Consider the following 26,917-nt stretch of genomic DNA (forward strand, 5'->3'; position numbering starts at 1 on the left):
TCTTGTTATTATTGTAATAATAATGATAATTATTATTTTTCCTCCATGCTCCCCACTCCCCTGCGCTCACCCCCAATCCGCCAGTGTTTCTGAATGTTCGTGTCTGTGGTTGCACTCCTTCCCCCAGGAAAAAAAGAAACTCGCATGTTTAATGTGAACTTTCCCCTCCCCATCTGTGTTATAACTTATTTATAAAAGGATGATCGCTGTATTTTGAGTTTCAGCTGGAAACTTCTCTAAAAGGGGCAGCAGTTGAGGTGGGATAGTGCCGCAGCGCGGGCCCAGCTGAGCTGGCCTCGGAGACCGGGAGTCCATGACTGTGTCTCTTTCCTCCTTCCTCTTCCTCCTCTCTCCCCACTCCCAGGCCCAAGTTTCCTAAGGCTTGGTCCTGAGGTGGCAGGGAGCTAAGGGGGACCAAAGGGGTGATGCTGAAAAGAGGGAAGGTACATAGTGAGATTTAAGTTCCTGCCGCCTGGGTAGGCCCCACAAGGCCTGGTCTGGGAGCCTCAGAAAACAAAAATAATCCTCAGTGTAAAACGTCTTGTGTATTTCTCTGTGAATCCATGGGTCTGGCATAGAGGGCCCAAAGCTTGTAAATATGGGGATGGTCTGGGTCAGACCTATCCCCTCTTCCCTGCCCATTTCGATTCCAAGGCCATTTGTAGTGAGCGAGTGGATGCTGTGCTACGTGTGAAATCTGTCTTTGCCGGGCCTGTCTCAGTGATTCGCTTTTGGTATGTGTTTGTAGCTTTCCTTGAAGTCAAATAAATGTCTCCCCTCCTCCACTGCCCTTCCACTTGTCTTTTCTCTGGGGGCCTGCCTCTCCCATCACCAGACACACCCTAGACCATTCTTGGTAGATCTGGGGTGTGGGGAAGAGAGAGTAGGATGCTCCCCAGCAGCCCCTCTCAGCCTTCTAAGTCTCTGCTTAGTCAGTGGTACTTGGGCCAGGGGACAGGCTTTCACGCCTGGGGGACTGAGAGGCCCACAAATCCCACCTGAAGCTGGAGCAAGGGGCGAGGGAAAGGCTGAGCTGGACTCCACCCTGGCCTTCCACCAGCTGGCCGGAAAAGTCTCTGGAAACCTCTTCAGGAAAAGTAATTTGGGCCTAAGCCCTAAGCAGGCCTGCCCAGCCCCCTTGTCCCCTAGTCAAATCCCAATTCAACCCTGTCACCCAGTAGGCAAACCCCCCTCCAAAAAAAATCAGCTCAGTTTCAAAGGTTTCCTCTTACCCTCAGTCTTCTCTACATTTATCAAGGGCTTCTTCTCTCCAGGGGCCCAACTGACCTGCCCTCTTGATTAGGAGCTGGGGTCCCTTCTAGAAGGCCCTTGGTTTCCCCTTCAGCCGAACTGGCCCAGGGCCCGGGCCCAGTCCTCTTCCATCCAAGTCAGCCTCCACCCTGAGTACAAGAGTCAAGTCTGGACACTTACCCAGTCCGTCCCTTCCAGCTTGGCCCAACTTCTTACAGGGCTGGGGGGGAGGGGGAGCTGGTGAGGAGGCTGCCGAGGGTCTTGGAGGCTCTACTGGGCCCTCTTTCCCCCATCCCCCTTGACTTTGTCCCCCTTTGTCCATAGCAAACTATCCCAAAAGTCGCTATGACATTTAGATGTCAAATGGATAGGGGTTTTATCTTGAAGTTAGATCGTAAAAATCGCGGAGAAGTCAGACAGATACCCCTCACTGGCTCGAGAAAGTCACGTGAGGTCCATAAAGTTAGTTTTATGGTTTTGGGGAGTTGACACCGCGCGGTATATTTCACATTCTCCAGAATGTTAAGTGACACTTTAACTGCTGGCTGTGGTGGGGAAGGGGGCAGAGGTAGGTGAGCGCTCTCCGGGCCCAGAAGGCGGTGGTGTGGCGGCAGCCCAGGCCCAGCTCTCCCGCAGTAAGTTGCTTCCAGCTTTCGCTTTTCCCCTTGAAATTGTGGGGCTTGAAACTAGGGGAAGGAAACCGTGCCTCCAGCAGGGCTATAGGGTAATAAGTGGGGGAAATTTAGCCTGGTTTTGCACCAAGTTCTGACCAGCTGGGTGTCTGAAGTGGGGCACCTAGTTCAGTGTGATAAGGCCTCCGCAGTCGTTGGGTGCCTGGTTTTATTTGCAGGAGTGCTTGACTCTGTGGGCAAAAGGCTTGTGTGGGTTCCTTCAGTCCTCTTGGAAATTTAGGGGGCAAAAAGGAGGGGTGTGTACTGCTGACAGGAGGGCCCCATTGTTGGGGGGGGCACTCCACTACTGGGCATCTTCAGACAGACGCCTCCCCACCCCCAGGAAAGAAACTTTATGACATTCATTTGTCAGGGGTGTGGGGGGCGCGCCGCTAGGCACTTTTATCTGGATACATCTGAGCTGAGAAAAAGCCTGGGGAAGGCTGAGCAGCTGCTGTGGGCTGCCTTGCACTGGCGCACTCTCTGGCTTTTAGAACTTTGAACCCATGAAAGGGGGTACCTGGGTTCTCTATGCCTTCATCAGGGCTATCTGGAATGGGGAGCGGTGTGCCTGCCTTTGCACCCAGCTTCAGACTTTTGGTCCCAAGCCAATCTGCTGACTTGACTCTATGTAGGGTCCCAGTGGGGAGAAGACAGAGGGGGGCATTTCCCTCAAATCCAAAACCGAATTCCTGGCCAGGAGTGGGGAGAATGGGAGAGCTTCTTTTTATAGATCCTTTCTAGAGGATCTATGTGTTTAAGCAAATCCCTAGCGATCCCTCCAAAAATAAAAGTTGCTGAAGAACACAGACTCCCAACTGTCGGGAGAGTGAAAGGGTCTCAGGAGCTGGGAGAGAAAATTGGAAAGGTGTTCTCTTTCCTCTCCTTTCTTCTTCTCTCCCTACCAGAGCCTAGAGGCCCTTTGTTTTGTGGCACCACAAACCAGAAGGATTGCATTATTTGACCCCCAGGGGGCCCGTTATTTTCTAAGGATAAGTCACCCTCTTTCTGAAAGCTAGAGGTCTCTTCCTCACCAAATCGACCTCTCCATTTTTAAAGACACATTCAGATCAACCATCCCCTCATGCCTGCTTTTGCCATCTCTAGATATAGCTCACCAACTCCTGTTGTCCCTGGAATTGGGTCTGTGACAACTTAAGGGGTTTCTGGTCTTTGGGACCAGGAGAGGGTCACAGATCCTCCCCTTTTCACATTAAAGGACATCTACACTCTCTCCCCATCTCCGCTTTCTCCTGCAGCTGCTCTCTATTCCCTGAGCTCTCAGATCCCTGTCCAGGCCTAATTTACTGGACACCCTTCATGGGCTTTGAGTGCAAAGAGGACAGAGGACAGAGGCTTTGAGTGCAAAGGTGTCCTCCCCTTGGCATGAAGACACATCTCTCCCAGAATGTTGGGGCATCTGTATCCCATGGAAAGGAGATTCTGCTCAGTTCCCAGAGGACATCAAGCACCATTTAAAATACTAGTAAAATTTGGAGGCATGACTTCCACAAGTTTCCACTCTGGACAAGGCAAATGAGTTAAATAAGATGTAAAGGAAGAAGGTAATGGGCACAGAATCCGATGAGGGGACTCCTGGGCAACCCCATTCCTATGGTGCCCTTGGCCTCAATCTGATGCCACCAGCCACCCTCTCAGAAACCCCAGATCACCGGGTCTGCCGCTAAAGATTTTTTGGCCCCCTCCCACATCAGTTCTGCAAATTCTGATAAAGAATGTATGGGGCCAGCAGCCCAGGGACATCTGCTGGGCATATCTAGAGAGATTTTCTGAAATGGCAAAGGGCAGCTCTGGTGTGGGTGCCCACTTCTGCCACAATAGCCCAAACTCTTGGAGGATCTCCTCTCGCTCTCAGCAGATCCTAACTGGGGAAGATCCCATCCTAGCTGGGCTTTCCTCTTCCCCACTTCAGGTTCTGTGGGTAACTGTCTTCCATGAATCCCAGCAAGGATCTGTTGGGGGAGAAGATGAAAGCTTCCCAGGGATTTCTCATGCAAAGGAGCTATCTCTGCCCCAGGCCAAGTCTTGCTCTCTAGCCTTCCCCAAGACACTCTCCAAGAAGGCTGTTCCTCTCCTCTCCCTGGCTGGATTCAGGCCCCAACCTTTTGAGCCGCAGGCTGGAACTTACTAGCCAAATCCTCATGCCCATCTGTGGGTACCTTCCACCTGGGGCAGGGTAGAGGAGACTGGCAGTCGGAGGGTAAGGCTATAGTTTCCCTTTTCCCTCTGAGGCCAGCTTGACCACCACTCAATAGACAATTTAATTTTTTGTTTTACTCGGTCATTTATTATTATTATTTTTGTTTTGTTTCTCTGAGGCTGTGGTGTGGGAGGAAGTATAAAGAAGTGTAAACAGGAAAGCCAGCCGGGCCTGGAGTTCCAAGCACCCATATTTCATTGGCGGCTTCCTCTCTGTAACTGCTGCAGGGACACTTAACTCTTCCCTGGCTGTGACAAGTATTCACTGGGGTCTGGTGGGGGCGGATTGGGGGGGGGTAGGATCCAAGAGTAAGCTCCTCTCTTAGGATGGTTCCTTTATCCTTGGGTTTGAATGCTGAGGTGGACGCCAAGGATTCCAAATGAGGGAGAAGCGGACCACTCAGCACAGTCTCCCAAGCTCAGTCCCTTTTGGGACAGAGCAAAGAAGGCAATTGCCTGTATGGGTTTCACAGCTTGGGATCAGCCCAGCCAAGCAAGGAGAACAGGGCTAGAAAGAACACTTCCCCTCTTTTAGGGCAGAGCCTACTGGTCACTGTCTCCATTTTTTGGAGTTTCTCGGAATAATCAGATTTCGAGGCTGGGATCTGCCCACAGCGGGATTTATCGATTGCTGCAGCGCTGTTACACATCCATATTAATTAACCCAGACACCGCCTGGAAACCAAGCTGTTTGGGATGGGGGAGGGGAGAAATTGGGGGCTTTTAAGGAAAATGGACATTTATCAGTAATTCTTGCCCTGGGTCTCAGATTGGAGAATCGCTTCCCCACAAGAAACACGTGTCTTCCCCAAGCTGCATGTCCCTTGACTTCTCAGCAAGAAGGGTAAGCCTGACTTACTCTTCACAGTTGGACTACACACTTCTTCAGGGTGGAATTAAACATTTCTCAGGCCCAAACACTTCAGAGTTAGCTTGCCCCAGCACTCCAATGGTGGTTGTTTCCAGCAGGACATTTTTAGAGGGTTTAACATCCCCTCCCCACCTTCCTTTCAACTTCCCCAAGGTAGAAGCTTTTTATGGCTTTCCGGCTTGTGTTTAGTGTTTGTTGGTGGTGGTAGTGATGGCCTTCTCCTTCCTCCTATCCCTCCCTCCAAAAAGTGATTAAAATCTGTTAAAGGATTTAATTAAGAGAGTTAAATGAAAAGGAAGGAGGCGCAAATGAGTTGGGGGAAAAAACCCACACCAAAGCTATTCTCAACGATTAAATCGCCATTTTAACAATATAATGGAGTTTGTATCCTGAAAGGGGAAATCAACGCTCATATCTCATCAATAATTCATAGAGTCCGGGATCACGAAGAGGTCAGCAGACGGGCCGAGCGCCGGCCTACTTGGGGCTCCGAGCCGCTGCCGCATACATTAGCGCCGCCGGCCGCACCGCCGTCACCTTCAGCGCTCCTACAGGTTTAGGCCGATTTTTTCCTCCTTTTGGCGAATTTACTGAGACCTTAATTTCGGGCTTCAAGAGGAAGTGGGGGATTCAGGAGGCTGGAGAGGATTGGCCTTAGGGCCATTCTGGACCTGTCGGACTCCGAATAGATCAGCACGTTCCCAAGTTTTAATCTCTTTCTCTCCCGCTTCTTTCTCCTTCGATGTTTCAGGCATCCTCTGTCCTATCTTTTCTCTCCCTAAACCTCCTCCTGGCCTCCTCTAGCTTCCCCCAACCCCCCGGCCCCCGCTGCAGAGCCACGCTCTGGTCTGAGCCTCCCTAGCTGCGGCCCCGCTGCGGCCTCTGAACGCAGCGGCTGACCATCCCTGACCCCTGGAGCCGGAGCCTAGCAGGGTAGGGACGAATGTGTCTAGAGAGGAAAGTACTTCGAATGCCCCAACACCGCTTGCCTAGTCAAGAGATGACCCAGGAAGGCCCGGTGGAGGGGTCTGGATTCAGCCTGAAAAAGGAGCGTTTAGGGGAGCAGAAGGGGGAAAGTCTTTGCATGTGGAAACATCTCCTTTTGGGGCCTTGGGGACACGGTGGAGCATAAACCCGATATATCGGAGCTTCTTGTTGTCCTAGTCTCTTTTTCTCTGTATGTGTCTCTTAACTCTCTCTTTTCTGTTTACAGATTCCCAAGGGTCCCTAGGGAAGGAGGAACAAAATCCTCCTCTGTGGGAGTTGGGGGCTTGGGAGGTGATATTTGGGAGCAAAGGAAAGCGAAAGAGGGCAGGTCGCTGCGCGGCCGCTGCACTAGCTGAGGCAGAGGCTGTAACGTCCCCGAGCTGCCAGCAGAGTCCGCCTTAGACCAAGTTCACAGCCAGGCTGGAGCCTTCTAGGCGCCAGCGAGCGGTCCGGCAAGGTGGCCCGGGGCCCGCTGGGCCTTGCAGAGCCTGGACCCTGAGCTCTCTCAAGCCTTCCGGGGCCTGGGCCCCCTCCGGTCCCAAGGAACACTTCCTCCAAGCTCTCTCCACTCCTCGGCCCAGAAACACCCTTCTCCGTCAGGCCACTCTATGGCTGCCGTATGTCCTTTCGCCTGGCAACGGCCACGGCGCCCCCACTCTGGGGGACACAAGAATGGAGAGGGGTGGGTCGTCAGAAGCTCTTCCAGGCATCTAACATGAGAGACGGTGAAAATGCGGGAAGTGGTGAAAAAAAGTCGGAAGTGCAGTTGGCATCTTTTCCCGAGGAGCAGTTATTTAATAATGGAAAAAGATTGACTCCTCTTTCCCAGGTCTAAGGCCCTTAGTCGGGGTAGTGGCGGGGCGGCGCGGGGGCGGGGAGGGTCCGGGGGGAGGGGGAGACGGGGGAAGGCAGGGAAAATGGTTTGCGCTTGGGTTTCTGCACCCGGAGCGGCAGAATGAGACCCTGGGCGGTGAGGCCAGTGTTATTGCCGGAGGGGTCGCGAAGTTGGAGGGTCAAAAGTTTACAGCGTGCGTGAGCCGGCCGCGGCGGGGGCGGGGTGGGAGAGGGGTGGGAGAGGGGAGGAGGCTGTGTGTGTGTGCGAAGAGAGAAGAGAGCGAGCGGGGGATGCTCGAGGTAAGGAAGACTCGTGGGCTCGGGGAGTGGGGTAGCGGCACCGAGAGCGGAGAGGCAGATATCTGAGGAAGAACTGAGGGAAGAAGTCCTCCTCCCCAAACTGGCTCTGGTGGCCTCGGGAGGTGCACAAAAGAAAGCGCTCTGGGCATGGCCAATCCTCTACGCAATCTTCTTTCCTAAAGACAACCTTTGAGTCGCCATATAAAATTTAATTAAAACCTACCCAGCCGCACACATTTAAAAAATCCAATTACCCACACGTCCTTGTAGGACGTTTGGTGGGGCCAAGGAAGCCTTCCAAGGGGAAGACCTGACTCCCACCCACACCAGCCCCATCAGGCTTCCTCTAAAGGGGCAAAATAGCTGGATCCCCTAGCTCCTTCTCCCTCCAGGGAGGCTAGTTTTTCAGGGATTCCTAACCCCCAGGTGGGGTCCAGGCAATTGGAGTCCAGTAACCGTGGGCCACGACTAGAAGCAGTTTAAAAACTCCTATCCCTCCTTCCAAAGTGCTGGAGTTTAAGCAGTTGGATATTGAAAGAAGGTTACCTTAATTCTCTCACTCTCTCCCAAACCTACACTTGTGTGTTCTTCCAGAATGCCTCTCTTCCTGTTTCAAGGAGGGAGGGAAAATGAGAAGGAAAAACACTGAATGGCCTCACAGAGATCTTTCTAACTGGCGACCTGAAATGAACTTTCAATCTATGCATTAGGCTTAGCTCATAAGTATAATGCTTAGAGACACTGTAATTATAACACCAGGACATATGCTTATTTTGGATCTTTAAATGACTGACTGTTGCATTATGAGATATCATCGTTCTCTTCTAAGCATTTAATATTGGAGATGCTCTCTGGGTGTTTGTCCTGCCAGGAGAAAGATAATTTGAGAGTTTTCATATCAACGCCTTTTGATCAACATGGCCAGAAAAGATAACAAATCAATTTGACCCCAGTTGTTTTTTTTTTAAACTAAACCAATTGGGTATGGGTCCTCATTTCTACTTGGCCTTCAGGCAGATTTTTCTGGGGAGTCAGGCCAGGAGGGAATTCCTGGGTTCCAGAGGAAGTAGAGGTCAAAGCCTGAACCGGAGAATCTATTTCTATCTGTTCTTCCTCAGTCTCTTCCCCTCCACTGCAGGACAGAGTGTTAGCAAGTTAATAGTTTTGTGGAGTAGACTGGGTCCTGGGCTTGGTGGGGCCTCACAATGGGGAAGGGAAGACTTCTGCCATCCTAAGCCAAGCTGGGTGCCTTGGGATGCTTAGTCCCAACCTCCCCAAACGAGGGGGATATCCCTTTGGAGACACTGCCCTGAGACTTGAGCTGGGTGGAGGGATAATCACCTGATCTACTTATACTGGTTGAAATGTGTTACTGGCATGCCACCCATTTCTAGTCCTGTCCTGGAGGGATAAATCAAAGAAAATCTCGAGTATTTTAAGCACCTCTTTGATTTGTTCCTGAACCTCCTGCTGGTGGTGCTGGGGGTAGGCAAAGAGGTATAGTATAGATGAGAAGTAATTTTAAATAAAAATGGAGGTGGGGAGGATATTGTTTGATTTTTAAAGGAGAATTAAAGCATCTGAAAGCCAAGTCCCCAGGTTTGACCAGTGCAGTCCAGCCCTTCTCTCAGGATTCTATCTTCCCCAAACATGCTGGCCTGTGGACCAGATCTCAGCACCAGGAGGTGGAGGTCTCATTCCTGGGGCCCTACAGCTGCAGTTCAGGCAGAAATGGGGATCTCTCTGGCAGTGAGGGGCGGAACAAAGCAGAGTGTGCAGTTGAGTGGGAATACAGGCCCTGTCAATGCGGCCATTTATAGGGGTTCTGGCTCAAGTCCGCTCTCTGGGACCCAGATCCCCACATTTCCACTTCTCCAGGTGCTGGTCTCCATCACAGGCTGCAAAGTGAACCCCTGTAGTTTTCTACCCACTCCCTCTGTGCCCCCGGAAGGAAAGCTGACAAAAAATATTGAAATGATGGAATATCAAGGCGGAGGCGGGTCGGCTGAGTCCCTATTCGAGTGGGACTTTGCGGGGTAGGAGTTGGGGGAAGGGGCGGGAAGATTCTGGGCAAAAGTAGAGCTAGAGAGGATGAGCTGAATCAAATTCCTTGCTCTGTAATTTTTCTCCCAAGTAATGACCTGCGCAAAATTCAATATGACCCAGCGAACTGCGCGAGCGTTATTATAGTAACTGCCTGCTCGTGGGGGAGGCCCGAGAGGGGGTGAACCGCAGGTCACGGCGTCTAAAAATTATTAAAATGTTCGAGAGCCTGGTGACGCGCCTAGCTGTTTAACAAAGACTGCCAAAGTATGAGATTAATACGAAAACTTGCACTTCAAAAACAACACACCAAAAAAAAAAAAAAGAAAAAAGTCTTGTTCCGGCCACCAAGGGGGCCCCGGAGCTCCTCTGCCCGCCGTGGCGGTTCGGTTTTCCGAACACACAATAGTGGACGAGAGCGAGCTTGTCGGGGGCCGCGCGGGCCCGCGAGCGGGCCGGCGGCCGGGAGGGCGCGGGGAGCGGCCCGGTGAGTACTCCCGCCCGCGCCCCCTCCGGGCCTTGCGCTCCTCCGGGCCGCTGCCACGCGGGCCGCCCGGGGGCTCGCCTCCCCGGCCTGCGAACTCCCTCCCTCGCTCTGTCCCTCCCTCCCCGCCGACAAAAGGTAGCGGTGGTGGCGCGCGCTGGACACGCCCGGGACGGCGGAGGGCCTGAGCAGCGAGAGGTCACTGCGGCAACCTGTGGCTGCCGGGAGAAGGCGGCCGGCTGGCCAGCGAGCCATCGGGAGCGCGGGGGAGGTGGCTCTGAAAGCGCGTGGAGCCTTGGTTTTTTCTTTCTTATTTTTAGTATGCGTATTGATGTTAGTGCTCTTCGCGGGTGGAGGCGAGAGGCAGCCTCCTGCTCTGGCCAACCTCGTCTCGGAAGTTGCTGAAAAACCCAGTCCTCCACCCCTCGCGGCGGGACTGGCTGGGGTGGGGAGTGCGACCCCTCGGTGGGATGGGCAGGTGGCGGCTCCCAGCGCACAGAGGAGAAAAATCTCTGCGCTCTGTCCCCAGGATCAACCCCACGGGCTCTACTTCCCACCCTCTCTCTTCGGGTGCTTGGGGGCACCTGGACTCCATCTCTTAAGAAAGTGTAGAGCAGCACAGAGGCCCTCTCCCAATTCTGAAAAGCCTATGAGTTGGACGGGTTTTAGGGTGGCGAGTTGAGAAGGGCAGGAGGTATGGGGTAGGGGAAGTGGTCTGGCCAGTTGGAATGGTGCCCCTGACTAAAGTGGCCTTTGACAAGACTAGGAAAGGTCCCTGCTTGAAGCTGAGGGACTGGTGGTGGTTCTATCCACACATTTTGTCTGTGGGTCCAGGGCCAGGTGTCAGTCTTCCTGAGTGCCCAAATGGAAGCGTGAGATTACTTATTGGACTCTCTCTTGGCAAAGATAACTGCAATATTACTGTGTGTGTGTGATTTTTCAAATATAGGTGTTAGTGTTAGAAATCAAGCTTAGAAGCCAAACCTGGCAAGCTCGATTTGGGATAGAAAATCAGAGGGTCTCTGGACTCAGTGGCTGGTAGGTGAAAACTCTCCTCCTACCCATGTGCAAGGGTCCCAGGGCGGGGTATGGGCACAGACCTTTAGAGTGTGGTGGTTAGAGGATTGTTTTTTGTTTTGTTGATGTATTTATTAAAGAAATTTTTATTATATTACTAAGGATGCAAGTATTCCTCAGACCTGGAGCGATGAGTGAGGAGGAGTCTGGGTGGAGAAGAGGTTCTGTGCACCCTTCCCATCACCCTCTGAAGGCCCTTAGCTTTCACAGTCTAGGATGCCATTCCCTCAGCTCCATCCCCAGTCTCCCAGCTTAGTAAATTCCGCGGTTACTGGCAGCCTCAGGAAGTCCCTTCGAAACTCCAGATCCCCATTTAGGTCCCATTGCCAGCAACCCTAGCAGGTGGCTGAATAAGCAAGTTTAGATGGAGAGAGCCTGCCAGGAGCTAGGGAGGTGGGGGAAATGGGACTCCTCACACTTCAGCTATCATCCCCCTTTTCTGGCCCCAGGAGGTATGGGAGGTTGGGAGGGGCCACAATATCATCTGGCTGCATCTTTTACGGTTCCTCCTCACCCTCCATTCGGAAATGAAACGCCTTTGATCTTTTTCTCAGGTTGTAAACGGAATTGCCCGTCATTAAATATCTGGGGCCCCATCTGCTTGGTCTCCCAGCATTTTTCTTTACAGCTGTTTCTCTTTTTACCATTGAATTTTTCCAAAAGGACTTTTATGACACCCCCTTCACACCCAGCCGCCTATCCCTCTTCCCTTTGCTGAGAGGCCCCTTGGAAAATATCTAGATTTTCGTTTGATCACAAACTAAAAGGTTACAGAAGAACACGGAGTTACCGATTGGGGTTTTGTTTTTCTTAAAAAAAAAAAAAGTCCTGGGGGAGGGGAGGGGCTGGAGGGCACCCAGAAGGGCCTGATTCTGACTATGAGGCAGCCTCAGGATGACCCTTCCTCCTTTTGTGCTTAGCTAATGTTTACATCTCATAATTCATGCACTGCCGCGGAGATGCACAGCAGCCCCAAGGTTCGCGTCCCTTTGCGGGACCTGCTGTTTCTGTTTCTAATAGAAGAGGAAGAGGGTTGAAAACCTTGTAATCCCAGTAATCGGCACACAGTGTCTTTTCCTGCTCCCAGAGCTCAAAACTAGGGGGAAAAAAAAAAAATCAAAGACTGAAACCATACCCCAAACGAAGGATGCGTGGAAAATAGGACTGGAAAATTTCTGGGCCAAGAAGATCTGTCTGTCTTCTGTATATACCCTGTAGATCCGAATTTGTGTAAGGAATTTTGTGATCACAAATTCGTATCTAGGGGAATATGTAGTTGACATAAACACTCCGCTCATTTTTTTTCTGAAGACAATTTTTTTTTTTCCTAAATGAGGACCATCCGGTGACAGGAAGATTCCTTTTTCTTTTCTTTTTCTCCCTCAACTGGTTAGAGATGGAGGAATCATCTACCTGAAATCTACCCATGCCTGCCCTTGGGAGCCTTAGTCCTTTTTCACTTATCTTAAAAGGTTAATGTTGTTGCTGATGTTTTTATTTTGTCCTCTCCCTTTGGTCCAGCTAGTCCCTATTTTGGGTTTCAGGGAGGCTTCACTGAAAATCTGGTAAAAATGACTATTGTTTTCAGTGTGCAAAGGGAAAGGAAATTCACTTTTCAAACGGATGCAGAGGTCGCCTTTCCGTTTGGGTGCAGAACAAGATGCCCTGGAAACACGCGATTACCAAAGGGTGTTATTGTGTGGGGATCACCCGGGCTCCTATCCTTAGCATCACAAGGATGTGGGATTTCTGCTCGCTGCTGAGGCGCGGCATTAACGGCAATTAGAACATCTCGCCGCCACGGTTAGCCTTGCTCCGGTGTTTCTGGAATTAGCAAATTGCTATTCAACGTGCTCTCAGAAGTTGGCGGTTTTTTACTCCAGTGTTCATGTTCCATGTGGGAAACCAACTCGTTTCTCCCGGCTTGGGCCGCGTGAGATAAGGGGAGGAGTGGAGAGGAGAGGGGGAACAGACGGACTGACTGACACAGCCAAACTAATAGCGCAGTTAAATGCGATTTGGAAGGCGAGGTCTCCCCGAATTAGTGCATGAATTTCCTATCGATCCGCCCGCGGTTCCATTCATCTCTGACAAGTCCCTCCGTACACCCGCCTGGTTGCTCCGACGCCTCTTTTTTCACTCCCTACCCCTCCCCGTGCGGCTGCAGAGAAAAGGCCCACGCTCGATGCCTCGTTCGCCTGTGCGGGTTCTCCTCTCCAGGCGGAGCCCCTAGTCCGCCCCTCACTTAACTCCCCTGCTTAGACGCTGGGTGCAGATGCTCCATACCCCCATCGATAAGAGGGGCTAAGACCCTAAGGAAGGCCTGGGGGGGGGGGAGGCAGGACGGGAGGGGCCACATTCAGAACCCCAACTTCTGAGGGGATCCAGGGATTGCGCTCCGCCCAGCGCCCCAACAGGCCCTCGGGTGGCAACCTGCTCACTCTCTCTCCCTCCCTCTCCGCGATCCCGGAGAGGCGAGGCGAGGCGAGGAGGCGGTGGCCCCGCAGGAGCCCTATGTAAATCCTGCTGTTGGGTGGGTAGGGGGGGGGGGGGTGGAGAAGAAGGGGAAATAAACCTCTTTGGCTGGAGTAGGGTCCGGGTGAGCAGATTTCCTTATCCGGGAATCGCAGGCGGGGCGGCCATTGGTTCCGAGGATCACGTGGGCCCCTAACTTTGTTCACTTGACAGTAAGTAGGAGGGCTTTCGGAAACAGGAAAACGAGTCAGGGGTCGGAATAAATTTTAGTATATTTTGTGGACAATTCCCAGAAATTAATGGCTATGAGTTCTTTTTTGATCAACTCAAACTATGTCGACCCCAAGTTCCCTCCGTGCGAGGAATATTCACAGAACGATTACCTACCCAGCGACCACTCGCCGGGGTACTACGCCGGCGGCCAGAGGCGAGAGAGCAGCTTCCAGCCGGAGGCGGGCTTCGGGCGGCGCTCGGCGTGCACCGTGCAGCGTTACGCGGCCTGCCGGGACCCTGGGCCCCCGCCGCCTCCGCCGCCGCCCCCGCCGCCCCCGCCACCGCCCGGGCTGTCCCCTCGGGCTCCTGCACAGCCGCCGTCCGGGGCCCTCCTCCCGGAGCCCGGCCAGCGCTGTGAGGCGGTCAACAGCAGCCCCCCGCCGCCTCCGTGCGCCCAGAACCCCCTGCACCCCAGCCCGTCCCACTCCGCGTGCAAAGAGCCCGTCGTCTACCCCTGGATGCGCAAAGTTCACGTGAGCACGGGTGAGTGCGTGGGCACCCCTTCCCCCTCCCACCCCCGGCGCTTTACACCAAAGGGACCTCAAGGCGTGGGGGTGGGGGGAGCTAGGGGAAGCCAATTGTCCCCGCTATAAACTCGCCATTGCCAGAGATTTACGGTCGCCTGTTTTCAGAGCCACATAATTACATCCCCCATAAATTTTTATGGCCTGGTGGGCCCCGCGCCTTTGAAGTAGGTTCCCCATCCTCTGCCATTCTCACCAGCGACTTTTTCGCCGGGGAGATGCAGTCTCAGTGAAGTTGGAAATTGGGGAGGGGTGTGAGAGGTGGGGGAGGAGAAGGGGAGGAGGTAATCTGTATTTAAGCGGAGAGTTGAGTCAACTCCCAGTATTTATTTTTTCCTTTCTTTCCTCTAGTCTGGCTTCTTGGCTAGTGGGCAAAAGTTTTTACTGGGGGCAGGCACTGCTTGGAATCGGAACATAGAGGGTGGGAACTAACAGAAAGGTTTAGTTTAGGGAAGCCCCCCTCCCTCTTTCACCCTTCATTCTCCCATCCCGGGCCCCAGGCCAAGTAGGGGGAGAGAGGAGCGATTAAAACCTTGTGAAGATTCCTCACTCCTCCCCGCCCCCTCCCCAAACAACAACGTCGTGACCGCACAGTCGTCCAAAACTTAGAGGTCTCTTTCTCCTCCTGGGGTCCCGCTTTCTCCTTCGTCCCACCCCCTCTGGAGGAAGAAGAGGTGGCGGGAGGAGGGGGGGGGGAGACACTGCGTTAGCTGGAGGAAAAGGCTCCCCCTCCTCCTTTTCGGGGCAATAAAACTTTCTCTTTTCCCTCTCTCTGTGTGTGTCCAGTCAACCCCAATTACGCCGGCGGGGAGCCCAAGCGCTCTCGGACCGCCTACACTCGCCAGCAGGTCTTGGAGCTGGAGAAGGAATTTCACTACAACCGCTACCTGACACGGCGCCGGAGGGTGGAGATCGCCCACGCGCTCTGCCTCTCCGAGCGCCAGATCAAGATTTGGTTCCAGAACCGGCGCATGAAGTGGAAAAAAGACCACAAGTTGCCCAACACCAAGATCCGCTCGGGCGGCACCGCAGGCTCAGCCGGAGGGCCCCCTGGCCGGCCCAACGGAGGCCCCCCCGCGCTCTAGTGCCCCCCTTGCGGGAGCCGCGAACCTCGGGGCGGGGGTGGGTGGCGAGCTCGGGGGTGGTTGGGGGAGACGAGGGAGGGGACCCTGGGGCCTGGGCCCGAAAAAGCCTACCTGCCCTCCCCCACTTTGTCTATTTACACTAATAAATGCGGAGGAGGGGGGAGGGGAAGCTTTATTTATAGAAATGACAATAGGGAGCCGGGCGAGGCCCCCCAGAAGCAAGGTTCAAGTCTCTTGCTTTCTTCCTTAAAAAAAAAAAAAAGAAGAAGGAAGAAAGAAAAAGACAGAAAGAGAAATAGGAGGAGGCTGCACTCCTCATTTTCAGCTTTGGCGAAGATGGATCCACGTTTCATCTTTAATCACGCCAGGCCCAGGCCCATCTGTCTTGTTTACTCTGCCGAGGAGAGGACGGGCCTCGGTGGCGACCATTACCTCGACACCCGGCTAACAAATGAGGCCCGGCTCGGCCGCCGCCGCCTCTGCTGCTGCCGCTCTTGGAAGACAGTCTGGATTTTCTTTCTTTGTCCCTCATTCCTGAAACCCAGCGAAAGCATCCTCTGACTGCCAGATAGCACAGTGTTTTGGCCACGGTAACAAACACGCGCACACAACGTCCTTCCCCCTCCATGCCCGTTCACCCCCCTTCCACCTTGGGGCCGGGGTAGGGACGACAGGCTGGGGACAGGTGGACATAGGGTGCCTCGGCTGGGCAGGAGCAGGGCAGGGTAATTGAGTCCTAGAGAAAAAGAGGACCCAGAGACTGGGAGGGCCCTCCTTTGGAAGGTCAAGCCATGCCTGGCTGGGTGAGAGGCCAGTTGCCTTCTGGGAGCTGGACACAACCCTCTCCCCAATCAAGAGTTGTGCAGTGGAGGCCTTTTCTCCTAGATTGAAAGTGAATGTGAAACTAGGCAATAAAATGCCCTTCCCATCTGGGAGATAAGGTTACAGAGACCTCTCCCATAGTTTATCGTTGTTGCGTTGATGATGATTATTAATTATTATTATTATTATTATTTTATGTCATGTGCGTCTGTCCTCTCTCCTATTCTCTTTCTGACATTCCAAACCAGGCCCCTTCCTAGTCCTGGGGCTGCTTGAGTCTAGAACCCTTCGTTGGTGTGAAAATGTGTGTCATGTACAGAGTGACAATAGAAATAAATGTTTGGTTTCTTGTGATCAGCACGGCGTGTTTTTGTTGAAATCTTGATGTTAAGATGCAGACCGATGCCACCCAGTGTATATTTTAAGTACCCCAGTCCATTCGGCCTCACATTTGTGTGGTTGAGGAATTTTTTCAAAGGATCCAATGGGACTTTCTGTCTCAGAGGACTGCAAATGGTGGTAGCTGGTGTGTTTTCCTTTTGGGGTGGGTGTGTTTTGTTTGGGGTTTTTTCATTTTTTCCCTCTAGTCCAAAAATGGATTGAAAGGACTGGGAGGGCTGACTCCAATCCCTAATGGGGAGAAAATGTTTCATTGTAGGACACAAGAGGCTTAAGTATGGCAAAAGCTTTCATATCGTGATTTATTTGTCATAACCAAATAAAATGCGGTTAAAGCTGTCTCTTTCTAGACAGACGGCTCTTTGCTTATTAAAGTTGCGAGGGAGGATTCTGCGCGGCTGGCCTCTTTCCTCCCCGTAAGAAGGTATCCTTTTCCTCTGAGGTGTTTAAGGCTTTAATGAGTCTAATTTTTTGCACAGATGTTTCTGGGTGTTTGCAGGTTTTCAGAGTATTTTTATATTACAAAGGAGCTAGCCGGTGCCATAGCTCAAACTCTGACAAGCAAATAGATAATCAAGAAGACAAATGGCCTCTTTTGTGAAGCCCTGCTCCTGTATTAATTTTCATTTTCTTTCTCATAGAAAGTATCGAAAGTATGACTGGGGACCAAATAGCTTTCTGTCTCTGAGGTCCCAGTCACCCCTAGAATGGAATGGGGGAAGGGGAAGAGGGTGCAAGTGACCCTCAGAAGCTCTGGGGAGGCTTGGGCCACTTTGGGGTCAAGCCCAAGAGAAGTTCTAAGGCTCTGGTCTCGGACTCTGATGGCCCCAGGTACAGCCATCCCGCCCCGCAAAATTTCAGGGCTCTGGAGAGCAAATGCAATTCAAAGTCGTTCTACAGTCCCATCTGCCTTCAGAAAATAAAATTAGCCAATTCCACCAGCACATTTTACTGTTATTTCTTTTGCGTTTCTCTGGTGTGCAGTTCCCAGGTGTTTGAGGCTGCGTAGGGCCCCAGGACAGACTGGCCCGGGGTCCACCGCACGGGAAGGGGTGTTTGAACCGCCCGTTTCAGTGCTGCGGGGAGACTCTTAGCAAATCGTTTGGACCTGGAGGTTGAGAGCAGCGAGCTTTGTTTTCAGTAGAATCACTGGTATGATGTTTAGCTGCTCAGGGATGCAGCCGCCCTTCCCTTCTAGAGGGGGAAAATAGTTCCTAAAAAGCATATTCCACCCCCCCCCCAGGAATGTCTCTATAGAACCAAATCAAAGCTGCCCTTAGGAAGGTATGAATAGAATAAAAAAAAGATTTCTATGGAGCTTAAAGTTCACAGCCATTCTGTGTAGACAAGAGCTAAGAAAAATGTGAGAATTATACAGAAAACCATTAATCACTTCTTTTCTTTAAATACGTATCCTCTCTCCTTTGTTATTATTCAACAGCAAATCTCCGCAGACCGGCTGTTGGGGGAAAAAAGTGTTAGCCGCCACTCCCGGATCTGCAAGGGGGAAAAAATTTGGAACCATAAAGTTGAAAACTTTTTTCTCTCAGTTTGGAAGAAGCTGTTCGTCATGAATGGGATCCGTGGAGTTCAGGCCAGAGGAGGCGAGAGGCGCAAAGGTAACAAAGCCCCCGCCTGGGTTGGCTTTTTTTTTAATCGTTTTATGAGCTCTTTTTACAAGGGAAAGAAGAAATACTCTCTCGCCTCCTTTTTCTTTTTCAACTATCTTCACAGGGTTTTTATGGTGAATGCTTGGTCCGGTTTTGATGCCTTTTATGATGACAGATGCTTGGGTCAGGGACTGACACCTGGAGAGTGTTTGAACTGATTGGGACTGAGGTGTTAGGGCCCCAGAAAACTCCCAGAAAAGATAGGGAGGCAGTTGAGAAGTGCTTTCTGGTTTTAGAAAATGCAGTAGGGCCTGGGGAGCCCCAGCATATGTGTGTGTGTGTACTGAATTGAGGTGCACATGTGGCCTGTGGGCTCCATAAGTCTGCTTGTCTACGCTGGGGGCTGGTATCCCACAGATCTGTATACCGGTGAGTTGTCACTGCTACCTCCTGGAAAAATAGAAGGCAGTTTTTGGATGAAAAATCCCAACCTCAGAGTGGGTATAGTTGGATGTGTTCAGTTTTTCTTTTTGTGTCTAGCTTGGGGTTCTAGACAAATATTTGTCACTCTCTGGAGCAGGAAACTGTTCTGCTTGCAGGCAAGGTTCGTTGACGCCAGAATCTTCCTCTTCGACTCTGCCCCCTCCCTTTTTCCTGAAGGCTCAGAGTTTAGTTTGCTTTCCTTTTGCTCTCTTGGCTTGGGGGCTCTGTTCCCCGCTCAGGGGCCCTGCTTCTGAGGGTGAAGGAGCCAGTAGGCTCTGCCTCAGACCAGAATGTGCTGGCCTTTTTTCCTTGGGACTCACTGAGGGTTTGGAGGTAGGAGGCCGGCAGGAGAGAGAGTTCATGGAGAGGCCACGTTTTCTAGGCGATTAGCTCAGTATTAGAACCACAAAATGACCTCGGAAGCCCCTTGACCTCTCTGAGACTGGACGTTGTGTTGGCTCTTGCCTCCTGCCCAGAAGGGAAAGTCACACCTCTGCAGCGAGGGGTCCTTGGGCTGTTGCATGGCCCCTCCCCACCCCCCACTAAACTTCAACCCCCCCTTTTTTTTTCTATCTTGAAGTTTCTGGATTATTTTTCTATTACTGTCCATTGAAGAGAAAATGCGCAAAAAAAAAAAAAAAAACTAGCTCAGCTAGGGGAGGGAAGTAGGGTGCTGGTTTCTCTTTCTGTGCAGAGCTCCTTTCCTCAGGCAGATTCACCCCCCCCCATCCACATCCAGTTCACCCCTCCTCCTTTCCTGTCCCTTTGGAGGGGGCTGAGGGAAGAAAGACAAAGGGAGACAGATATGAGAGGTCCAGGGGCTTCAGAGGGCTAGGAGAACAAGCCCCTGGGTCCTAAGGAGAGAGAGAGGGCCCCTGTTGTGGTTACTGTCTCTTGAGGTCTGTTCTCCAAATCCACAGATTCTTGACCCATTTTCTGAAGTCCCTTTGTTCAGGAAGCCATTTCTATAATCACGGTCACCCCCTTCTGCATTCTCCAATCCCACTCCAGCTACACACAGTGCCCACAGAGTACCTCCCCACCAACAGAGCAAGAGTGATGGGAGAAGGGTCAGTGTAGGCTGTCTGATCATTTTCAGGGACAGCTGTGCCACGTTAACCAAAGTTTCCAACAACTTTTAAGAGATGCATGGAGGATTTGCTAAGATGTGAACTCAACAGAGAGACTTTCCAAATCTGAATTCTACTTGCTGTATCTTAAAAAATCTATACCAGCAGCCATCCTCTTAGGAGGGGATAGAGACAAAGAGAGAGACAGACAGACTCCAGCTGGGAAGAGGAAATGTTCCCTTGAGTTAAGACTAGGAGAAACAGAACCTTGCTGGGATATATGTGGGATGTTGGTTTGCATTTTGTAAATTGTCTCCTGTGTTGGGGACTGTCTCAGACAAGCAATAACTGGCCTGGCATTGGTTGGTATCCTCTCCTTTGTCCCTGGGTGGCTTAACAAGTGCAGGGGCTGGTGGCCTTGGTAAGAAAAGGGAGCCAGCAGAAAGGCAAGCTGGACTCCTGAAATGAAAATATTTGGGACTCAGGGGAGATGTGCACCCATAACTCCTCAGAGCAGATAACCAGTTGTGAGCCCTCTATAGGCTCAGGTGACAAAGATCTAGTCACCTGGGTCTTTACAACCTACTTTCTGCCATGTGAGGATTACAGGTCCACCAAAGGAAAAGGGAAGGCTGGGGTTCCTTCAAAGGGGAATTGAGGGGCATTCCCCCCACCCTCACTGCCAGACCCCCAACCTCTGTAGAGCTGAGTGCTGCCGGCAGGCTCCCCAGCCCCTTGGGCTCACCTTCTACAATTCTAGCGGCCACCTCTATCCTCCAGACCTTTGGATCTCTCTTCATCCAGTTCGTCGGCCCTCCCCACGCTCCCTCCTCTTTGCACCCGCCTGGGCAAAGTGGGGTTGCCCGACTAGCCTATGCCGGCTGCCGCTGGGGCCGCCCCAGTGCCCGTGGTGGGTCTCCCATGGAAGCGGCGGCCCCGGGAGGGGGGTCTGGTTGGAAAGCGGAGTTGGGAAGTTTCCCAGCGTGAGTTGAGCGCTGACGGATTTGTGATCGGCCATAAAACCGGCGCGTTCAGATTCGTAAATCAATCTCGCCTTTCTCACAATATAAACGTTCGCTTTATCGGCAGCAAGGCTCTGCTCGCGCCCCGGCGCTTGTTTATTTGAACATGGACATTCCCAGGATCCGAAAAGAGTGTGGGCATTTGAACAGAACCTGCCCGGCGTGCCTCCGTGTCACCGGCTTTTCTTTAGCTCGTCTTTAAAATGAATTTACCAGTTTTGAGATTGGTGTCTTCCCATGCTCCCGCATATTCTCTCCTCTCTTCTCTGCTACCCGCGCTCCCGCCCTGTATTTTTCTTTTAGACTTTAGTGGCCTGCTTTTCTTGGGGGGAGGCCAGTTAATGGATTTCTCTGGCCAGGACCTTGCAGGGAGTTGCCCTCGCTGGAGCCGGGCTCTCGGCTGAATTCAATACCAGTCTGGGTTTTGTATCTGCACAATCAAAGCCGATCACCCCCCGCCGGCGCCCCACCCGAGCGTTGAGAGCGGTATTCTTAGGGGACCAGGCCGGCCCAGTGCTCGGCCGGGGGCCCGCGCCGCTGCTCCCGCTGGACCCAGACACCACCTGGGTTGGCGGTCTCTTCAGGGGTGGTGAGGGCACCCGGGTACTCAACCTTCTCCCCCTCGAGTCGCTTTTGGTTGAGACGCCTCCAGATAAACCGCTGGCGGCTCCTCGGCCCCCTGCCCCCGCCCCAAACCACATCTGTTCTTCCCTGTCCGCCGGCCCCTGCGGCTGCCCCAGAGCTGCTGAAGATAAGGCTGGAAGTGTGGGCTGGGCGAGGGGCTCCTTCAGGAATGTCTTCTCTGCTTCCCTTTGCAACCCCATCCCACACCGTGGCCAAAGACTCCGATTCGATTCTGGGACTCTGGTCATATCTGGTCTGCTTCTTCTGGCGCCAAGCTGTATGTGAAGGTTTGGAGGGATGTTTTGTTTTGTTTATATCTGAGATGAAGAAGTCTGTGTATGTTTCTCTCTCTAGGCAGAGGGGATGGATTTCTTCTATCAGCACCGATGTTTAACCCTTCAATATGAAACCCCTCATCTTTTTCCTATTGATCTGTCTCCATTGTCTGCTGATTGGAAGCTGGGGGGCGGGGGCAGTTACTAGTACCTGGAAAATAGAACTGGGTTGTCAGGCCAACTTCAAAGCCTTTCTTCCCTCTCCTCCCCTCCAGTTCAAACCTCTAGCTATCTTCACTGGTGTGTTGTGGGTGGGGAGGGACTGAGGCAGGGTGTGACATAAGTACCCAGAGATTGAGCTCCCACTTCTTTTGTGTAGGAATCTTCTTACTCCAGGTCTTTGTCTCTAGAGCGCATTCTCAATAGAATTTGGTTCCCTGTAACAGTAACAACACAAGGAGAAAAAGTCCCCCTTGTGGTTACTCTCAACTCTGGAAGCTCCCAAGTCATCTCTTCACCCTGTCCCTTTTCTGCCCTTTCGAAAGGTACCACAAAAGATTTTTTTAAAAGGAGAATTAAAGCCAGAAACCCTCTTCTTTATACACATATAATCTGGATCTATGAAATGTTTCTTTTGAAGCTGGTCCCTTTAGAAATTTTGTTGGTCATTTAAGGAAGACGGGGAGTATGCCCCACTAAAATATCCTAGGAGTGAGGGTAAAATAGAGTTGGGGAGAATGTTAATGTTAAAGGATGTAGAGAGAGCAACTGGATGCTGAGAAATCCAGGGGCTTGGAGAAGGACTCTGTGCCCATCCCACCCCACCCCCCCAGACGCCCCTGCAGACTATTTCTGCACCTTCACAAACTAAGCAGAAGCAGGAGGAGAAGGGAGAGAGGAGAGGTGGGCTGTGGGTAAGTGTGTGTCTGGGGGGGATGCTGGTTAGGAAGTGTAGAAACAGCAGATACAGATATGAATGTGGGAAAGAGAACTGGCTACTATTCCACTGGTGGGTTCGGGGGAACCTATTTCGCAGGAAAATTTCTCCTCCTGAAGGGGAAGGTCATAGTGGTCCTTTGAGCCTGAAATCGAAAGACCCCCTTCCCCCTCCTGGTCACGTGATTCATTAAATAATTAATGCCGAGGTTGCAGAATAGATATGTATTCGTCAGGAAAATCACAGGCTCGGTCTCCCTGTTTCTGACGTGCAATTCAACTGTCCTTTGAAAAACAAGCCTGTACCCCGAGAAAAAAAAAGAGAGGGGGAGAGAGAGGGAGAGAGAGAGAAAAAGAGAGGGAGGCAGCAATAAAACAGCCCCGCAGCCGGAGCCACACCGCGGGCTGGGGTATTGTAAGTAGAAGGGATTTCTCACTACCTACCGCGTCTTATATGTCCATGTAAATTTATTGTTTGTTATTAATGTTATTGTCGTAAAATGTGACAAATAGCCATCTTCATTTCCTGCCATTTCTCTTCACATGGTGCTCTGTGTGTTTGTACCCATTGAGGCATTGCATAGAGATTTTAGGAATATTCCTCTTCTCTATCTCTCTCTCTCTCTCCCTCTCCCTCTCCTCCAACCTTTTTCTTGATTTATAGCAATATGGGTGTCAGCTTCTCGGCCGGCATGCCAGCCATTGTGTGTGTGTGTGTGTGTGTGTGTGTGTGTGTGTGTGCGTGCGTGCGCGTCTGCGTGTGTTTGTGAGCGAGTTGTGTTGTTTATGGCCATGTCTTCGATAAATCATTTCTCACAGAAAATGATGTGGAAGCTGGGCTATTTCTGCGGCCGGGAAAGAGTCACTCTCGGAGGCACTTCCTCTCTCTCTGCTCTGCTCCCAGGAGTTGGTTATTTCAGACGATTTACAGTAATATATCAGCAGTTAATATGAAAGCTCTATAGCTGGAGGTCTTAAATTACAGCGTCTGTGATTATCAATTAAGGCGAGATTTGTATAAATTTGGTAAACTAGAAATGCCTCATTGGCATATAAACCCAGTCAAAGACCATGACCTAATATAAAAATTATATTTGTGAGCCTGATAACAGCCAACATTCCTGCAGCAGCAGACAGAGCTTCATTTTTCAGCGGTTCCCCTCCAGGAGTTTGGCTGCTCCGATGCTGCCAAGGGTAAAGAACCCAACTCTGAAGGCAGAAGGAGCCTGGGGGAAAGAGAGGTGGAAGCAGGAGAAGAAATTACTGAAGTTGAAGGCAAAGATGTTTGCAATCCATGGGGACCAAAAAGAAGTCCTCTGCAACTGGAGGGGGCTGGAGAGGTTCGGTTATAGTGTTCAAGCTCAACCTATAGGACTGACCTGTATGACAGTGTTGCTAGTGGGATAGGAGCTACCCAAGCTGGGGGAGACAATGGAGGCAGAGGCTGAAGGGCAGGGAGGGAAGCTGAAAGCTTTGGCTCCCCACCCTTCTTTCTAACAAAACAAGGAAGTGAATTCACACCCTAGTAGCCTTCCTTCGACCTCCTGAAACAAAGAAAGTTTCCTTAGCGGTGAGGGCCTGTGTGTTGAGGGCTAAAGGAGGGAAAAGTTCTCTAAGTTTTTCTAGAAGAGAAATGTTTCCAGGTGGTCTCAGAAAGTTGGAGAGCATTTCAGGACACAGGGTGTGTTCCTCTCCATAAGTCCCCATCCAAAGAGGGAGCAAATGGGGTATAGATTGGGAGGGGGAGAGGTCACAGTACCTCCCCACTGGGGAGAAGTCTGCCGGTTGAGAGCAAAGCCAGAGGTGGCTTTTGGGGATGTTATGCACTGCCTCCCCCCCCAAAGTTGTTATGGAGGAGAGGCAGAGGGACAGAGCCTTGGCCAAGTTCCGTTGGGGTTGCTAGCATCTCCTTCCCTGGCTGGAGCCCAGCCAACTGACTTTATAGCCACTATTATCTGTGATACTTAACTCTGCCTGCTAGTGTAAACCTTTGAGGAGGAAAATTAGAGTGATGCCGCGCCCAGGTGTTAATTATTCATGGCATCAGCTGTGCCTTGGAGTGGCTGCTTAGGCCCCGGTCCACCTAGGGGCTCACTCCCACGCTCTGCTCCAAGTGGGCACTGAGCCCTATCCTTGTTAACAGACAGCTTTTGGGGTGGTGGTAGGTGAGGCCTCCCAATTTGCGAGTCTGGGTTGGAAAGGGTTTAGTGAGAAAGAGAAGGAGAAGGCCAAGACCCTAGGCTGGGATGGGTCGGGGCTAGTTACCTGGCCTTGCTAAAAGGAGCTGGGGAGAGACTGGATTCACGGGCAGCCTTGACAGGGCTGGAGATCATGGGGAGGTGGGAAGGACTGGAGGAGCAGCAGAGAGGCCTGAGGGATAGGGGGCTTCAGACCCTTCAGGCCCCCCATCCTTGGTGTTGGAGAAGCACCCCCACCCACCCCCCGGCCCCGGACCCCTCAGTGTAGGAAGCGACTATTTCCTTCTCCCTCACCTGGGAAGTGATGGGGGCAGGGGGTAGATGTGGAGAGGGAGAGTTCACCCTCAATCCAGTGCTTCAGGATTGAGGCTGAAGTCTTAGAATCCCTGAGCCAGAGGGAAGGGAACAGTTGGGTGTTGCTAGCTTCTGAGCTCAGCCTGTTTTGGAGGGTGGGGAATAGCAGAAGAAGGCTGAAGGGTTTGCTCCCTGAGACAGGCCAGAGCCCCCGAGGAGAGCTGGGACCCAACCTCACAGGCCCTTGCCCCTGTTCTTCCAACTCCCCTTTCTGCTGTTGCCCCTGTCACAGTGGAGGCCTGATATCCGCCACCGCCCCCCCCCCCCCCCCCCCCCCCGCTTTTCCTCTCCATTCTTTATGCCCCCTTCATGTCTTTGTCTCTTCTGGCCCTGGGGATACCCCCTCCTCTTCTCTTCCCCGGGAGACAAAAGCAGGGAGAGCATCCCTCTCTACCATTATGTTTCAGTCAGTCTCTGCCCCCTTGCTAAATCTCCTTGTGTGAGGCCTGATGCCCTCCATCCAGGCATACAGGCCTACCCTCCAGATCAGCAGGTTTGTTGTTTTTTAAACATTTGGTTCATGTAGCCATGAAGTGCCCTGCTTCTTACAGTTCTGTACGCACACACACACACCCCATTGGCTTTTGTGCTGTTCGGGAGATGGGGCAAAATGTATTTGATAGAAGGGGCTTTAGGAAAGCTGCTGACTCTTATCTTCTCCCCAGACTCTGCTAGAGTCCACTTTTGTGTATATAATTATAGTGTTTATCTCTGTGCCTTTAAGAAGCTGGGCTGCCAATGCTTTAATGAGCAGAGGAGTTAGAAAGATGAGGAAAGAAAGTTAGAAGGAAAAAAGAGAGGGTCCCAGAGAGAGAAGCAGCAGCAGTTTCCCTTTCTGAGGAGGGAGGTCAAGGCAGAGCCCCAGGAGAGGATGACAGGGAGAATGGAGACAAAGGCCACTCAGAGGGGCAGGGAGGCTGTCCTGGCAGAAGGCACCCCCCAACTTGGATAGGTACATACACGAGAGTTAAGTGAGAAGGGAAGTGGAAAGGAAACCACTCACTTTGGCCCCCTTCTCTGTAGGAGATGTCTCCATGGCAGAAGGATGAGTACCCCCCGACTCCCAAGAGGACAGGGCCCTGAGACCAAGGGCTCCACATTACCCAGAGGGGTAGCCTAATCGAGTCCAGAAGTGATTTCTGGAGATACTCCGAAGTTGAAGTCCTTAGCAAAGCCCCGTTCAAATTCACTAAAGACAAAGAGAGAAGCAGAGTGTGAGAAGACAAAAAGACTGTGAGGAAGGGACAGAGACCACAGAGATGGTTAGAAAAGGCAGAGAGAGAGAGAGAGAGGGAGGGAGGGGGTAGAGAGGAGAAAAACAAATAGAGATAGACATGCAGAAAAAGAGCCCATCCCCTTGGGGTGGGCGGCATTGAGGAAAGGACTGTAGGGTCTGGAAGCTCCTCCAGGCTCTGTGCCTTCTCACAGGCAGCTGCCCAAAGCCGAGGCCATCCCAGAAGCAGCGTCTCTAGAGTAGGCCCTGGGGTGCTGAATCAGGTGTGAAGCAGCTGGGGTAGGAACTGGTGTTGGGAATGGCCAAGACGTCTTGGGCACTTCAAACTCCTCTTCCACCACCATCTTCAGTAACTTAAAGATTGGAATCTTCCCAAAGAGAATCCCACCCTGGGGTGGGCTGCTGGTTGTGTCAGTGTTTCACACCGGGACCCTGGGACTCCTTCCTTGGCCTGTTTCCCCCTCCTGCGTTTGGTCTCTTCTTTCCCTCTTCAGGGGCAGGGAGAAGTTGATCTTCCAGCAGCCTGAGAACTTTCCCTTTCACCTCCAATCCACATCTTCTCCCTTGAAGCCCTGGCCAGAACACATGGATGTTACCCTCGCTAATCTCCTTCTTTCTCCATCTTTCTGGAAAGAAAAGGAAAAATGGAAAGTTTCCAGCAGCCTAAGCAGCTTTAGACAACTCCAGGGAAAATGGAAAACGCAAACCTTGCTTGCCTCTCCAGTCCCTCCCCTGGCCGCCACTGGGCTCCCCCCGTCGCGCCCCCCATGCTCCCGTCCCGACCTGCTCAGAATG

At 52.0% G+C, this 26,917-nt stretch overlaps 2 protein-coding genes across 2 annotated transcripts in view; one reads left to right on the plus strand and one right to left on the minus strand.

Annotated features, from left to right (window-relative positions):
- The window catches only part of NFE2L1 (NFE2 like bZIP transcription factor 1), a 592,815-nt gene that overhangs the window by 68,617 nt on the left and 497,281 nt on the right, over positions 1-26,917 (minus strand). The window lies entirely within an intron of this gene.
- On the plus strand, positions 13,513-15,110 carry HOXB4 (homeobox B4). The gene is made up of 2 exons (XM_052658029.1): positions 13,513-13,969; positions 14,797-15,110. Exons 1-2 carry the CDS (start codon positions 13,513-13,515, stop codon positions 15,093-15,095), a joined length of 756 nt encoding a protein of 251 aa, XP_052513989.1. The 3' UTR covers positions 15,096-15,110.

Source organism: Budorcas taxicolor, chromosome 19, assembly GCF_023091745.1.
Source record: "Budorcas taxicolor isolate Tak-1 chromosome 19, Takin1.1, whole genome shotgun sequence".
Taxonomy (NCBI): Eukaryota; Metazoa; Chordata; class Mammalia; order Artiodactyla; family Bovidae; genus Budorcas; species Budorcas taxicolor.

Coding starts and splice junctions, on each gene's coding strand:
- HOXB4 (XM_052658029.1), top strand. CDS start 13,513: ATGGCTATGAGTTCTTTTTTGATCAACTCAAACTATGTCGACCCCAAG. Junction 13,970..14,796: donor CAAAGTTCACGTGAGCACGG/GTGAGTGCGTGG, acceptor GTGTGTGTCCAG/TCAACCCCAATTACGCCGGC.